Source organism: Pelodiscus sinensis, chromosome 1 (assembly GCF_049634645.1).
Source record: "Pelodiscus sinensis isolate JC-2024 chromosome 1, ASM4963464v1, whole genome shotgun sequence".
Classification (NCBI taxonomy): domain Eukaryota; kingdom Metazoa; phylum Chordata; order Testudines; family Trionychidae; genus Pelodiscus; species Pelodiscus sinensis.
Genome location: NC_134711.1, coordinates 101,016,336 through 101,032,463, shown reverse-complemented (window position 1 = coordinate 101,032,463; position 16,128 = coordinate 101,016,336). Strand labels below are relative to the sequence as shown.

The 16,128-nt window shown below is 45.6% G+C and overlaps 1 protein-coding gene across 1 annotated transcript in view; it reads right to left on the bottom strand.

Moving 5' to 3' along the window:
- Positions 1 to 331: 331 nt before the first annotated feature.
- The window catches only part of ATP6V0A4 (ATPase H+ transporting V0 subunit a4), a 45,636-nt gene continuing 29,839 nt past the window's right edge, over positions 332 to 16,128 (bottom strand). The window contains exons 14-21 of the mRNA XM_006138060.4: positions 15,859 to 15,952; positions 12,617 to 12,735; positions 10,499 to 10,715; positions 9,100 to 9,207; positions 6,528 to 6,662; positions 4,731 to 4,848; positions 2,299 to 2,470; positions 332 to 811 (exon numbers count right to left, since the gene is read on the bottom strand). Coding sequence (XP_006138122.2) covers positions 718 to 811; positions 2,299 to 2,470; positions 4,731 to 4,848; positions 6,528 to 6,662; positions 9,100 to 9,207; positions 10,499 to 10,715; positions 12,617 to 12,735; positions 15,859 to 15,952 — 1,057 coding nt within the window. The 3' untranslated portion in view covers positions 332 to 717. The remainder of the gene's footprint in view (positions 812 to 2,298; positions 2,471 to 4,730; positions 4,849 to 6,527; positions 6,663 to 9,099; positions 9,208 to 10,498; positions 10,716 to 12,616; positions 12,736 to 15,858; positions 15,953 to 16,128) is intronic.

Genomic DNA, 16,128 nt, shown 5'->3' with positions numbered 1-16,128 from the left:
AATCATGGAATAAATAAATATATAAAAACATTTTTTCTTACACAGTAAGCTGACATACATATATATAACAGCTCTTTACAAATACATTTTCTTGACAATAATTTAGTAGTAATTGAATTGCACTCCCCGCTGGCAACTTTTTCTGGCCAAGCAAACATTTTCATAGGTAGGGGTTCCTCGGGATATGAAAAATCATTTTAGGGGTTCCTCCACGGGGAAAAAGTTGGGAATCACTGACCTATGGAATTCATCTAACCCAATACTTAAATGTCTTCATAAAAAACAAAAACAAAAAAATCACAAAGCAGGACAGCAAAGGGGGAAGCGCACATGTAAGTAGATACTTAATTTATTTCAAAACAGTACACTGCCTCTTTAACCCAAAGAGTAGACAGATGACTCCAACAAACAGGCCAACCATAAGCATTGACTTCAATGGAAAGATGCAGGAGGATCTGGCCAATATGCTTGGGTGTTGTCTCTGTGTATGTAAAAACGGTCACCTTTTAGATTAAGGTTTTTGCCCAATTATGACAGACTGTTGACCCATCTCGGACATTAGCATCTGGCTTGTATGTAGTGGCCACAATTCCATTTAACGATAGAGAATTCGAAGCTCTCTCGAGGAGGGTTCTGCACTCTGCAGTGTCATCGGTTTCAAGGAAAGAAAAAAAAAACGTGGTCCCAGAAGTAAGGGATTTTTGCAGTGAGTTGTCTTTACTCTTCTGTAGTTCCATCTATGATCTGCTTAAAGGAGAATGGGGAAAACTTATACCCCATGCCCACGTAGAACTTGTTCTGGAACTCCACCCTAATAGGGGGCAATAACACAAAGAGGAGTTAGAGAGGTATCGTAATATGTTCTATGAGACTATAGGGTGTGGGGAGGGAGAGAGGGAAGAAAGGAACATTTAAAAGTCAAGCTGTGAGAAAAATAGCTCCAGTGCAAGAGAGACCAGGAGCTTAACAAACAGTGTTGAGCGTGGGGGTCAGAAACATGCACAAGTTTCCGGGAATCTCTACCACCTTGTGCTGTGCCTAGGATCTGGTGGCTGCGGTAGGATTTCCTAAGGGTCCCTCTGACATAATGGAAAAGGGCAGGATCAACAACGGCATCACTGACAACTATATTTTAAAGGAGAAAGTACCACTCTTGAGAGATCTGGTTGCCACCTCCCTGGGCGTATGGTACAGGGAGGAAAGTGAAGCATTTGAAAGAGGGTAACGACTGTGGCTGCCAAAGGAATCCAGAAGAGCCACTGAGCTGTACAGACCCTTTCATATATCAGTCTGCAAATGCTATCCCGTAAAGGGAAAATCACCCTTGGTAGCAGGGAAAACTAGCCCCTTGTTCCTGCACTAAATCGAATATCCGAGAGAGCTTTGATAACCACCCGCGGCAGCCATGTTCACTCCTTTGTGCAATACAATGGAATCTGAGTGAGCAAACCTCTCAGGCCCTCCAGCCCCATATCAAGTGCTTCCACACTTTACATTACAAGCTGGTTTTTGTTGACTGTACTGTGTGGTTAGCCATGGAAAGTCATGCAGTGCAAAGTACACAACACAAGCCCTCCAAGAGAACTCCAGGGCAGCCGTTGAGTTTCTTTTCTCTTGCACTGGATTTGTTTTACCTATCAGTCTACCTTCTTGTAAGCTCTTAGAAAAGGGTCTGATCCCGCACGTGCAGATGGAACAGCGAATTAACGTACTAAATCTTCTACCGCCAGCAAGCAGCTTACAAGCATCAGCTGCGCCCCAACAGACATGACTTTGGAGGTTTCAGTTTGGCCACCCTATATGATCATTACATATTTTTTGCACGTCTTCCCATGTTCAAACATGAGATGCCCAGATGTGCACTGGCCAGCAGTACTCTGGCATAAGCCTGAGACGCAATCATATGGCTGTGAATAGAAAACATCTGGTAAGAACTATGAGCATCTACCCAGAAATAATGGTCCTGTCGCACCTTAGAGACTATCCAAAATACATAAATAATGTCATAAGCTTTTGGGGGCACAACCCACTTCTTCAGAGGACAGAAGTGGGTTGTGCCTATGAAAGCTCAAATACTATTTATATATTTTGTTTGGTCTCTGAGGGGCTACAGGACCATTACTGTTTAAGTTTTTTTAGTTACAGAGTAACATGGCTAGTTTTATTTTGTATTTAGGTACTTACAACCTCCTCCTTCTCCCCCCACCTTCAAGAAGTGTGCCCCCGTCTCCCAGAAAGTGCAATGGAATATGCTCCCATAGCTTGAAGAGGTACAGAATCCTCCCGCAGGACACGTACCAATGAAGACGCAGTGCATGCAGGAACGCAGACAGGCCCTCCATGACAAGCAGGATCGCGATTGTGAGAACGGCAAAGATGGCAAAGATGATGAAGACCCCAATAAGTCCTCCCCAGCCACTATTCTTGAGTCCAATGTTCATCACCATGGTCCAGAGCACCTCTGATAGCTCTGCAAAGCAAGCAGGGAGCAAGAGCAAGAACAGTTCAACTATCTCAAGGGCAAAATCCATTCACTCATCCCCACAGAGGGTAAAATCATAGGGCAGGACAATCAGAAAAATAATTTTGAATCCCAAGAGAACCCACATTCTACACAGGCATCTACTGCCACAGGTATCGCAGGTCTTGGATTAGCTGGAGAGCAAGGACACTCCGTAGTAAGAAAGGGAACTGATTTGGTCAGCAAGGCACGACATGCAAAACCATCAGAACAATGAATTTATCATTGCATCCCACTGACCGGGGAACCAGAACTACAGTGGCACAGACTATTGTAACAGGCTCAGTCACACACACAGCTCCACAGAAGTACATACCACATGTAGGCCCTATCAGCGAGGTCACAAACCTAATCTACAGTGCAAATTCTGTAGCAGAGTTAAGTGTAAAACTCCCTTCTATCACCTTAGCTCCAATATAAGCCTAGTGTGACCTGGCTTCCAATTAAATCCTACTGGACTTATTTATGTGCTAACGAGGATGTTATAAAGGGCTCACCCCTTACCATCCTGGGATCTCTGCACTCAGAGGTTTCTTTCTGTAGTCGCCCATTTCTAGCCTATAAGCTCTTTGGGGCAGGGACTGGGCTTTTTTTCGTTCTGTGTTCGTACAGAATCTAGCACCGTGGTGTCACCAGTCCATGAGCAGGGCTTCAAGATGCCACAAAAATATAAATACAGGTTGAACCTCTGTGATCCGGGATTCCTTGGTCCTGCAGGACGATGGATGTGGCTGGACCAGGGATGTTCCAGGACCAGAGTGTCCTGATGGAGGGCTGACAACTGGGCTCCCCAGCGCATCACATCTGGGCAGCCAAGTGCAACCCAGAGAGACTGCCCAGAAGGGCCAGGAGCTCAGCACACTGCAACCCAGAGGGGCCAGGAGCATAGCAGGGCTGCCCAGCAGGGCCAGGAGCTCAGTGTGCCATAGCGGGGCAGGCTGGCAGGGCCAGGAGGTTGGCTTGCTGCAGCAGGGAAACCTAGCAGGGCCAGGAGCATAGCGGGGCTGCCCACAGCATAGCAGGGAAGGAGGTAGGGGGTTTGGCAGAGCAGCGAGGCCGGTGGCAAGGGGGAGTCAGCCAGGAGGCCAGAGGCTGATCCAGGGCTGGGGGGAGCCAATAACAGGGGAGCCAGATATGACCTCCCCTGGTCTAGCAAAATCCCCCATCTGGGACTGGTCAGGTCCCAAGGATGCCGGACCAGGGAGGTCCAACCTGTAATAAACAAACAATAATACTTAGAGTTGGTTTAAAAAAAAAATCAGAGATTCCTTCCTGCAGGGAATTCTGTTATTGCAGCAGTTGTTTCACCCCGAATCAGGATAAAAAGTTGACATACCAACGTTTTTCATGAAATGAAGAGTTCTGAAAAATGTTGATTGTGAAATTGCAGCTAAAAATGAAATCTTTGGTTATTTCCCCATCAGAATGTCTCATTTTTATGTGCTGCACAAAGCAAAATGTTGGTGGGGTTTTTCATGTCAGTTTGATATGAATCTGCCTCTCCCTAAACTGCTGCGGTACCTCACGGGGAGTTGTAATTTGGTTGCCTCATGGTCCTATTGCCCTTTATGGGCAGGGTTGCACTACCTCTTCTCAGAACCACCAGGGTTCAATCAAAAAGAAAACCTCAATGCATCATGGGAAATGTAGTTCAGCCAGAGAGCCAAGTTCACTGCAGGGACATGAGGCACAGGAACTCTTGAACCATGAGTCCAGGAGAGACTATATTGAGCACCTAATCTAAGCTCCTGCGTATTGCATGTCACAGAATCTCACCCACTCTCTCCTGTAACAGGCCTGTAACCTCTGGCTGAGTCAAAGAAGTCCTCACATCTTGAGTCAAAGACTTTAAGTTACAGAGATTCCACTGTTTGCCCTCATTTAAACCTTCATGCTGCATGCTTCGGCAGCTTACCCTGAAGTGCCACAACATTTTCCATTTGGTTCAACAAACCCAAATACATTTATTTGGGTTGACATTTGGTTTGACTTTCCTGATGGAAAAATTGAAAAATACTGACCAAAAAAAATCATTTTTTTTCATGTTCATATGTTGATATTTGTGGAAACCATAACTTTCCACTGGAAAAAAAAAAAAAAAAAAAAGAAAAGAGACACAAAAGTCTCAACCAGCTCAAGTAAAACCCTTCTTGTAGCAGCACTCCATAGTCACTATCTGTGTAATAACAAACACCGAGTGATAACTCACGTGCATGAGCCAAGCTGAGTGCCCAGAGCCGGAGGTAAGATGCTGTGTTGGAGATGCAGCCCAGGCAGTATTCAATGGTGTGGATAGCTTGGTGGACAAAGATATCACCAAAGTTGAACTGAAATGATATAAAAATGAGGCTGCTTCACTTACGCTCATTTAGTGCCGCTTGCTTAACAGAGCAGTGCTGACTATTAATGTGCTGCGTGTTGGTCTCTTTCCTCCTCTTCACCACAGTTGGGGCCCACATTTGGGTTGAAATGGCAGGTTTGAAAAATCGTTCCTCCTCCTTCATTTTCCCAGCCCATCATTCCCAGAAGAAAAGCAACGTGAAGCAACGGCTGAGGATCTACCCCATATTTGCCACCCCCACAATTTCACCCCTCGAGGAGGGTGGCAGTGAGACTAGTACCGTTCTCCTTAGGCTTTCCTAAGTACGGACGCTTAATTTATAGGTGGGACTTCACAGGAAACCTGACAGCAGATGTTTTTGGGGACATACACTGAATCAGTGCATCTCCTAAGAGCCATCTCCCTCCTCAGCTAGTCACCCTCACTTCCTGGCCTGCCAGCTGACTACAAACCCGGTCCCCCTGAAGCACTGGGGACGGCTGCCAACACCACTCCAGGCAGCGCCTCTGCTGCCAGAAACACACATCCTGATGTCCCAGAGTTCAAATTAATTGGGCCAAATGACCCCCTTATGCACACAGTTTACAGGCTGGAAGGTGCAATCCCGAAATAAGTGTGGAGCATAAAAGGCCTGATCCAACACTACTGAAAATCAATGAGTCTGTCAGGTGAGAATAGCACCCAATTTGTGTCCCAATCTCAGTTGCTCCCACCTTCCCTCTCCAGATTTCAGGTTCAGGACACTCGTGCTTTTTCAGCTATGAGAGCTGCGTTCTCCTCAGGCAAGTCTACACTGAAAACACTGCACTGAAGCAGCTGTACTACTGTAGCGCTTGAGTGAGGACCGATAGCTATGTTGGCAGGAGAAGCTTTCTTGCTGAAATCACACTGTTCACACACAGGGGGCTTGGTTGATATAATTACATCCCTGGGGAGGGGGGATTTTTCACACCCTTAATGACAGAATTATAGTGTCTCTAGTGCAGACCAGGTCTTTGTGATGGGCCAAAGCTCAGGTGGTCTGGGAAGATATTAAACATTGTGCTTTGGGGCTTATGCCCATTCTAATCATTAGTGAACAAGGTGAGTCTAATATGGAAAGCACATTGTCCCACATCTGCCCTTCTGCAAGGTCCTTACTCTGAAGCAGCTGGCCCTGGCTAATATCAGATACAGGATACGGGACTGGTTGGGCCTCAGCTGTGAGCCAGTCTGATAGTTCCTATAGCAAGGTTTGTGCTCAAAGCCTCTGTTGCTCAGCCTCACAATCTGAACCTCTTGGTCTTCACAGAGCTGGGTGGAAGATCTGCAAGAACAGTTCTCTCACAGGAAGCAGGTTATGAGGCTCTATACTCTTGTGTTGTTTTGCCAGCTCTAAACACGAGTCGTGAAAATGAAGCATAGCAGAGGGGGAATTAAACCTTTCTGAATCTCAACAGAGTTAGGTTCAGGTTTGGTTGGAGCATTAGGTTATGGTTCAGGGGGCTTTTCTCGTACAAAGAACTGGTCGAAGAGCTTTCCCTGAAACTATCAAAAAGGCTGGAGGCAAATCTCAAGACCTCCATTCAGCCTTGCAGAAGATCATTCATGTTCCAGTCTGACCTACTTGCAGGTAGCACTCACGAGGGCTGCTCCTCCTCCTTTCCCGTGCTTTGATTTCCCTACCTCTTCCTCATGGTCATCATGTCCCCCATGGCCGCCACTATGGTCCTCCTGACTGGCTTTCGTGGTGTGATTGGATGCAAGGATCTCCACTTCAGTGTCACCAGCGGGGTTTTCGGAAATGGCCGATGACTGGAGCTTTCAAAAAGCAAAAGAGAGTGGCTAGGTTTGTATTCTTATGGTCTAAGTGGTCCTACAGGCCAATAGATGCGCTATAGAGCTATAGCTATAAATATACGGCACATAACTTCCCTATATAGCACAGACTAGATGTGATACAACGGTAGTTTCAGCAACAGACATTTATTAGACTAGAAAAATACTGTATTGCTGCCTCCATCACTCAGAATAAATAATACTTCAATTTCTACAGCACCTTCCAACCAAGAATTGCAACATAATTTACATGCACTAGCTTCAGCCTCATGACCCATCTGTAAGGCGTGGCGATTCCATCGGCATTGAGCAGATGAGAATGCTGCGGCACTGGGAGTCTGATTTTCTCGATGCGCATCAAGAATAGTGGCAGCCAATGGAGTCACATTGTTGTAAGGAAGAGAGAATCAGGCCCACAGAGATTGAGGGATTTGCTCAAGGTCATGCAGTAAGTCAGAAAGAGATCTGGGAACAGAATCCGGATCTCCTGACCTGTGTCCCTGTGACTGATCTCAAGACCAGCCACCCTCTCTCCATAAGCATTATCTGTGGTGCATCAGCAAAGTGTCATTATAATACAGGTTGAACCTCTCTAGCCTGGCACCCTTGGGACCTGACCGGTGCTGAACCAGAGAATTTGCCCAACCACACGAGGTCAGTATTGTCTAACAGCAATCCCAACCCTACCACTGCTTCTGGGCTCTTAGAAGACAGTTAGGGGTAAATTAGAGCTAAATAACAGCACAGAACACTGAGAGCCAGTACTGGTGGCTATAAACAAACTTTATGGGACCATGGAAAACTTGGACACATCCATGATAAGTGGACCTCCAGCTAACTAAATTCATGCCAGACCACGTATGTTGTCAAACCAGAGATTTCCGGACAAGAGAGGTTCAACCTGTACACACAAGAGGACTTGACCCATGCCTCTATAGACCATAAACAAATATGTGATAAATCCCATAACAAACTTAATATAAACATTTCATTCTGGTATGGATACACCAGCTTTTTGCATTCTTTGATGCTTCCAACAGGTTTTGTAGGAAATGTCTCATAACAACATGTTCTGTTGCACCACTAATCTCTGTAATACCTGCTTATCTCCAAGTTGTCTTGAATGTCATACAAAAAAACACCTTTTGTTGGAGTTGTGTGAATCTGGCCAAATCTAAGATTTGATCAGACAGCTGACATACGAAAATCATTGGTTGGAGGAAAGATATCAAATGTTATTGGCATAAAGCAGAAGCAGTCAACAACGAAAAACCTTCCTAAAAATCCCAGAACAATTACACAGTAAGACCTAAAAAAAATGAATAGTCCTGCAGCACCTTAGAGACTAACAAACTATGTAGATGGTAATGGGAGCTTTCATGGGCACAACCCACTTCATGCCCACGAAAGCTCATGATACCATCTACATTTTTTGTTAGTTTCTAAGGCGCCGCAGGACAATTAATTGTTTTTTAAGTTTTTTCAGTTACAGACTAACATGGCTACCCCTCTGAATCAGTAAGACCTTACAGGACAAACCAGTGCCATAGAGGGGGGGTCGGGGCAGTTGCCCCCAGGTGCCACAATGGGGGGGGCACCAATTTAGCTGCCAGGACACTTGCTCCCTGCAGACAAATCGCCGAGACAGGGCTGGGCAGAGGGGCCGGGCACTTCAAAGGCCTGCCTAGGAGCCCAACGCCCCCTCCCGCCCCGGGCGCATAACACCCTCGCTACGCCACTGGGACAACTGATAGGCTATGAGTTACTGAACTGGAAAAGATCACTTGGCATAACTAGCTGATCTCTTTTTAAATGAAAACATCTGTGCCACATAAAAGATACTCCAATCCCTACATCTACCTACCAAGAAAAGTAAATTAAAAACAAACACAATAAAGAACAAATACAATAAAGAAGAAAGAAAAATTCACAAGCATCTTTGACAACTGTGCGCAGCACAATACAACCAGGGGCTTTAGAACTTGTTCATATGAGTTCTAACTTTTCGGGAGGAAAGCAATATTTCAAAGTGGTCAATTGCTTTTAAATCAGGCATTTCCTCGGGTGCTGTATTCATTCTCCGAGAGCATCATTTCTGCTCCCAGTTTAAATGGAGCAAGCAATCAGTCATCTGAGCAATTAGGAACTGATCACACAAGGGAAATGAGGCCTCACAACTGCTTTTTTCTAACTGCTTCTGATCTAGAAGAGAGTCTCTAGAAAACACCCCGTGAGGACCTAACTCTGCTCCAGTCAAAGTCACTGGTAAATAACACCCTTTAACTTTAAGGGGTGTAGATATAGGTCCTCCTATACAGCACTGTGGAAAATCCCACCTCTAACCTGCAGCGCTGCCACCAGGCTACCCAAAACAGAGCTGTCTGCAACTTCAGAATGCAACAAAAAACTTGTGCCTTACCATACTCTGAGCTTTCTGGTGGTTGGCCCGAAGGATGAAGGGTTTAAATATAAGCATCCACGGAACAGCTATCAAGGCACAGATGACCAGAAAGCTCTGGACTTCTTCCTACAAGGGACCACAGGGTGGGGAGAACAGTTAAAGGGACAAAATTGATGCTTTTAAAATAAAGGTTTTTCAAGTGCACTGATGGTCAGAAAAGTGATTCAGTAAGAACAGTTCCTTCTCACTCAACCGGTGTGTGCCTTCAGCGTGTCCTCTGCTTGCTTGGTGATGAAAATGATCACATACTCTCCTTTACACGCCTGCTAGCACTGCAAACCCTACACAGCTATTGGAGAGCCAATTGGGTTCTCAGGCATCATCTAAAGTCTTGGTAACTGAATCCAAACTGCAGGACAGAAATATGGTCTCAGAGTGCTCACGGTTGCACAGATGTAACTAAAGGCAGTATTTGCCCCACAAAACCTTCCTTATTAGAGATGATGTATGTACAAGCCAGGAAGAACCCAGCTGGACTTTCTGAAACCAGCATGAGCTTGCAGGGCTGGCAACTAGAAAAAGAAATCTCATGTATTATCTGATCAAATGCACAGAGCTGGTAAGAAAATTTTTTTATTTTGGGGTAAGATTTTGACTTTTCATTAAAGATAGAGAACCTGCACAGCAAATATTTTTGATCAAAAATTGCCTAAAAGCCAATACATTTCAGTTTTCAGCCAACCACGTTGAGATTTCAGTTTTTCCAATGAGCATTCGGAAATGTGAGAGGAAAGCAGACATTTCTGGAAAAATCTTTTGCTTTGTCAAAAACCCAGTTTTATGTCAAAAACAGTTTTGACAAGAAATTAAGAGCAGTTCTAAGACAGAGTCACCCACAAGACACTAGAGCACCATAACTTTGCTTCTACACTCTGTCCCAGCCTTAATTGTGTCATCACTGGGGTCAGAAATTAGGTCCATTTCCTCACTTCCAGGGTAACCTGAATGCCAAGAAAACAATCCCCACGCAGCCAGTTGAACATCTGTGTGCCTCCCCCCGCAAGAACAACGCTGATTTCACTGCCTGGAGACAGAATTTGCCTCTCACAGGGAAAAAAAAGAAAATAGGAATGTACATTAAGAAAGTATATTACTTTTACTAGAACCACATTCCACCCTAAACAACCTTAGATAATCCACCACACACTGGGGTGTGACAGAGGAGAGAATTTGACCCATAGACCTTCTCAACAGACCTGAACTATTTGAAGGATAGGACCAGTCTGGGGTCTAAACTGCTTCTTGCACCAGTGCCTGGCTAATTTTCAAACTAACCCACACACCAATTAAAGTTGAACTGAAATGGCTCTCTACAATTGGAGCAAGTACCTAGCTGTAAAAATACTTGAGGCCATACCTGGTGTGGATATAAGGGGCCGTTTGTAGGATCGTTGTAATTAAACAGAAACATGTTGATGAAGTGGATGAGAATGCTAGGTGCACGCTGGGATATGTGGACATCGAATCGGCACCATTTAAAAATAATCATGAAGACCAGGTACCCAAACAGGCAGAGGATAAAGATCATTTCTGGAATGAACTGCAGGACGATGTTTATGGTTTTCTTGAAGTAGCTGGAAAGACAGAAAGGGATTGTGATGGCCCATATGGGATAAGATCACTGGGTTATTTGGCTCCAGCACACACATTAGTCTCATGAAAGTAGCACCATGCTGCTATGGGTGCACAAGAGAGAAGTGTGTGACTTGGGCATCCTTAGGGATTAAAGATACTATTCAGATATAAATATCATTGACACCTATTCTGTCCAGGTCTTATGCTTTGCCCATCACAATGGTATCTAAGCACCTGTAGAGATGATTTCATTACAAAGTACATTAAAAGAATGTACATGTTAGGAAATGCCAGAATTAAGATTCCCTGTGCAGCCCTAATTCACTCCCCCTTGTGTATGTGCATGGCATAGTCTTTGCTTACACAGTCACACACTAATTTTCTGTAAGATCCCTGCCTCAGTCACTGCACAGGATTTTCAACCCTGTATTCAGTGTTTCATTTTCTCTTCCCTGCACGGCTCCAGGCCTTATTTCCTGCTGACTATCCCCACCCTGCACTGAATGCAGAACTATTCATTTCCTCATGGGCTTTTCTAGGATGCTTTCAATATATGATGTTAGTTGCTAACACGCATTAGTGAATTTATCTTCACAACACCCTTCGGAGAGGAGAGGTTTCTAGCCCCATTTTAGAGGTGGAGAATTAAGGCATGCAGATTAAGAAGTCAAAAGCATCCAGTAATTTCTGGTGCCCTGCGGAGGCCCTGACATTTCACAGAATGTGGCCTTACACATAACACTCTGTGTTCAGTGCAGAGCTCGCAGTGACTGCAGTTAGTGCCGTGAGCACTAAGCACTTCTGCAGATCGGACCCCGGGTCTCAAGTGGGCACTCAGAAAATGAGGAAAACACAGTCAGGGGCAGGGGTGAAAGTAACTTACATTTCTTACAAGTACTGTTGTATTGCACCCCCCCTTGAGGGCAGAGGGTTGGGGGGGGGGAGGTGATATAACAGTACCTGTAATAAATTTAAGTGTGGGGTGGAGTGCATGGGGGTCCTTAGGTCAGGGGTTTAGGATCGGGGGGGCCCACAGGGCAGAGAGTGGGGCTGCAGGAGTAAGAGCAAGGGGTTGGGAGGTGTGGGTGGCTCAGGGCAGTAGTCAGGTCAGAACGTAGAGGTGTGGGGGGCACGGGGCAGAGGTGTGGGGGATGCAGGAGTCAAGGCAGGAGGTTGAGTGTGGGGGGATCGCAAGGCTGGGAGTGTGGCCACCATACTGCCCAGCTGCTGGATCCCCAGGGCTGGCTGAAGCAGCCTGGGTGTGCTGTGGCCACGCTGCCCAGGGTCTGTGGGTGTTGCACCACGCACAGGGCTGTGTCCAAGTGGGGGGGGGGGAGTTGCTTGGATTCCTGTGGGGTACTGGGGCCAGAACGGGAGGGATGGACGGCCCATGACCAGCACTGGCATGGGAACTGGTCAGCAACATCCAGAGCCCCGCCCCCAGCCAGCCACTCTCTTATGGCTCTGTGCCCCATGCCACCCTGGGCTAGAGCTCACCCCCAAGCTCCACCCTGTCCACAACTGGGGCTGCCCGTCTTCCGTGAGCCCCATCTCACTTGTGGCTAAAGTTGAACACCTATGCCCCGTGCAGCTAACTCCCCTGAGCTCCACACCACTTGGGGCTGAGGCTGAACTCCCCCCTCACCCCGAGCTCCATATCCCATGCCTCCCACGGGGCTGAGCGCCCGCGCCCCATGCCTGCTGGAGCTGGGGCTGACCCACCCAACCCCCACTGCCCAGCACCTCACGTCGCTGCCTCCCAACTTCAGAGGGACACACATGACTTTTGGCTACACTGGGCAATTTGTTCCTTTGCTCTTGCCACACCTCTAGCATAGCCCTCCGGACCAGCCACACACGCATACGCTTCAGACACTGGTGTGAAGACAATGAAACATACATGTGGTTGAAAAGACTGAGTATGACCCCAAACACCATCTGCGTAATCCCCATGACGACCGACATCTTCATTTTGTAGGAGTTTAAGAACGTCAGCTTGTTTGCCGCGATGTTCCAGATCTTCAGAAAAGTGAATGGAGAACAAGATGAAAACAGCAGGGCTTTCAGGAAGTCTTTTGATAATGGCAGGTGAAAATCCACTAGTTCATTAATTAAAATGCCTTCTAACGACTTTTGTTAGTTCTACATTGAACAATACCAACTGATTGAAATCAGAGTATGATTTGTAATACATTGGACTTGCATAAAGCTTTTTACCCAAACAGGCAACTGTTAGCCTGTTTTTAAACAGGTGAGGAAATTGAGGTATGAAATGCTGAAGTGACCCAAGATCATACATGTGGCAAGCCAGTGAAGAAGCTGTTAATATATCCCCAATCTCCCCAATGACATGCACTGGCAACTAGTCTGTGCCATAGATGCCAGAATTAGACACACTAGGGGTATTGCCAAACCCCCAGACCCTGTGGCTTGAGGTAGCAACAACCACCTAAATACAAAGTTTTCACCTTCAGCACCCACATTATAAAACTTGTCCCAACACCACGGGATTGTGATGTCACGTTCTATAGCAGAGGCGGATTACAGTGAGAATCTCTTTCCTGCCTTCATCTGCTATAAAAAAAAAAAAGTCTCCATGTTTGCTGAAGGAAACAGTGATCCATAGAATCCACATTCACTTCAGCTCAAGAAAGACTATTCTCATTCATGGAACAAAAGACTGCTCTGGTCTCCACTTAAAGGAGCAGCTGCACCATTAGGGTTATGGAAACCATTGAAACAGATCAGAAGGCAGGAAAGTCTGTAAAAGAATCAGAGGGTTCATCAGGCTACCTAAAGACAAGGGAGTAACTAAGGATGAAAAGTACTTTGCATGTAATAATTTAATTTGGCTCATATTTGATTGTAAAGGATGTTGAGCGGACAAGTACTCTGTAATTATTTTTTTTGACGGGGGGGGAAGGAGGGGTAGCCAGGCAATACATATGAGATATAATATAAAGGAGTGAGGGGTCGAGTTGGTAAGGAGATTTGCTGGGAAAGTAAGCTATTTATTTAATTATTTAACTAGTATCATGCTGACTTCTATACACATATCAGAGTAGGACCTATTATCATTTAGAAAGAGACTCCAGCATAATCAGATCTCATAATCTAGGGTGACTATTTCTCTTCAAGGTATAAAGGTGGTATCACACTAAACCTGCAAAAAAGTATTCTTAGCAAAAGAAAGAAGCCAGGCCTTCCCTATGGGTGAGCTGATGAAATCCCATAAAAATGTCCATATTAAAAAATTAGAGAGAAGGTGGGTGAGGTAATATCTTTGACTGGATCAACTTCTGTTGCTGAGAGACTTTGATCCGATAAAGCTATTTATAACCTCACCCGCCTTGTGTCTCATAACCTGGGACCAACATGACCAACCCACCACTGCAAACACCTTAGGTTGTGTCTACATTACCAGGTTATTTTGAAATAAGTTATTTCGAAATAATAACCCCCAAAATAACTATTTCGAAACAAGCTTATTCCTCTTCACAAGCAGGAGCTGTTATTTCAAAATAACAGGCTTGGTAGTGTGGGCTCTCACCTTGTTATTTTGAAATCAGGGAAGTTACTTGGAAATAACTCCCCAGTGTAGACATGCCCTCAGAAATGTGCAGCACTGAACTTTTCCTTACTGCTTCATTGTTAGGATTATTGCTAAGTATAGAACATTACTTTCAGCTATGCCCCTATTGGAGAGAAATGCTGCCATCTAGTGGTTGGCTGGGCTCATCACAGTTATTCTTGCCTGCTTTCTGTGTGGCACAGCTACATTCCAGTTAAACGACACAGCTGGGGTACTTGCATTGTTTCAATAAAATCCAATTAACTAAAAACAGTAATTATGCAGCAAATCCCATGTCCTGCTCTAAAGCTAGCTGGCCCAGCCACTGGTGCATTACCCCAGGGCAGGGGAAACCTCAGATGGCCTACAGAAAGCCACTAATGCCTTCTATGCACAGCCAATCTATGGCCATGGTCTACTTATGCCTTCTCCCCGGCATCCTTGGCTGCCAAAATAGCCCATTGGGAGAACTAGCAGCCAGAATAAATAAAAGCGTATGGCTGTTCTCATTTACAGTGAGTGGATACAGATGGTCCCAGGAGTGGGGGGAGGGAATATACAGGTGGCGTAAATCCAACTTAACTCCACTGCACTGACAGTTCCAGGTCTGGGACTAGGCCCTAGGACATTAACACGTTACTGTTCAGCTATGAACTACCTGGGAGTTTCTTTGCCTTGTTTTTGGAAAATGAAACCACACCTCGCTCTTGTACCACAAGGAGCATGCTGGATGAGAAATGGGAAGATTGGTGCTGACTGAATTCCATACCCTGCACTAAGGAAGGAGGTTCACACAAAATTGCAGTGATGGGGTAACTAGATTTCACTAGCACCGATTCGGAGACATTAATTGTACTTACGCTTTCACAGTGCTTTAATCTTCACAGCACTGTACACACATTAAATAGTTAATCAGCACATCAAAATGATGAAACAGATAGGGACACATTATTATCATCCCTATGCACTGGATAAATGGAAACCGCTGACTCAAAGGAAGAGGTAGGATTCAAACTCAGGACTTTCCAAACCCGCATGTACCTCCCGAGACCACACAGCCTCTATCTAATGATCATGGATGAAGGGAAGTAATAGTGTACAAACAACCTTGACTGCTGGAGATGAGCATCGTAAAAGACTCCATAACAAAGGTGCAATGGTCTTGCAAAGAGCGGGAAGTGGCCAATGCGGTTTCAAGAGGGATTGCTTGTGTATTTGAAGACTCAACACAAGCTAGTGAGGCTATGTCTACACTCCGCGGCTTTTAGTGACAAGGCTGTATCAACACAGCTCTGTTGCTAAAAGCTGGTATGTATAAATAGTTTGTGGGCACTTTTTACTTCTAGCCCCCACAAGTGGCTTTCGCTGGCGAGCGCTCCTGCCACCAAAGTGGCATTTACACCTGCGCTTGCTGCGGCAAAAATTGTGTCACTCTCAGGGTCGGGGGAGGGGCATGTTATGCACCTGTGAATGACAAAAAGCTTTGTCATTCAATTGCACGCATAGGCCTAGTCCGCTGGAGGCTAGAAGCAGTGAGGGAATATAACTGAAGGCCAACTGAACATCATTACCGGATCAATTCCAAATGGATATGGATTTCCTGAGTAGACTCCAGGGACCGCAGGATCCAACTGCAATAGAGGACTTTCTTCAAGAATATGGTTGCTACAACAGAAAAGAGAAGTGGCAGTTTCCTACTGCCTCAGCCTGAGGAATTTTTATATCAAGAATGCTAAGAACAACAACAACATTAAAAATGTCATTTACCAAAGGCCTACAGTAGCATCGTGCATGTGCATATGGGGGGGGGGGGGAGGTGCACGTACAAGTGTGTACATTGG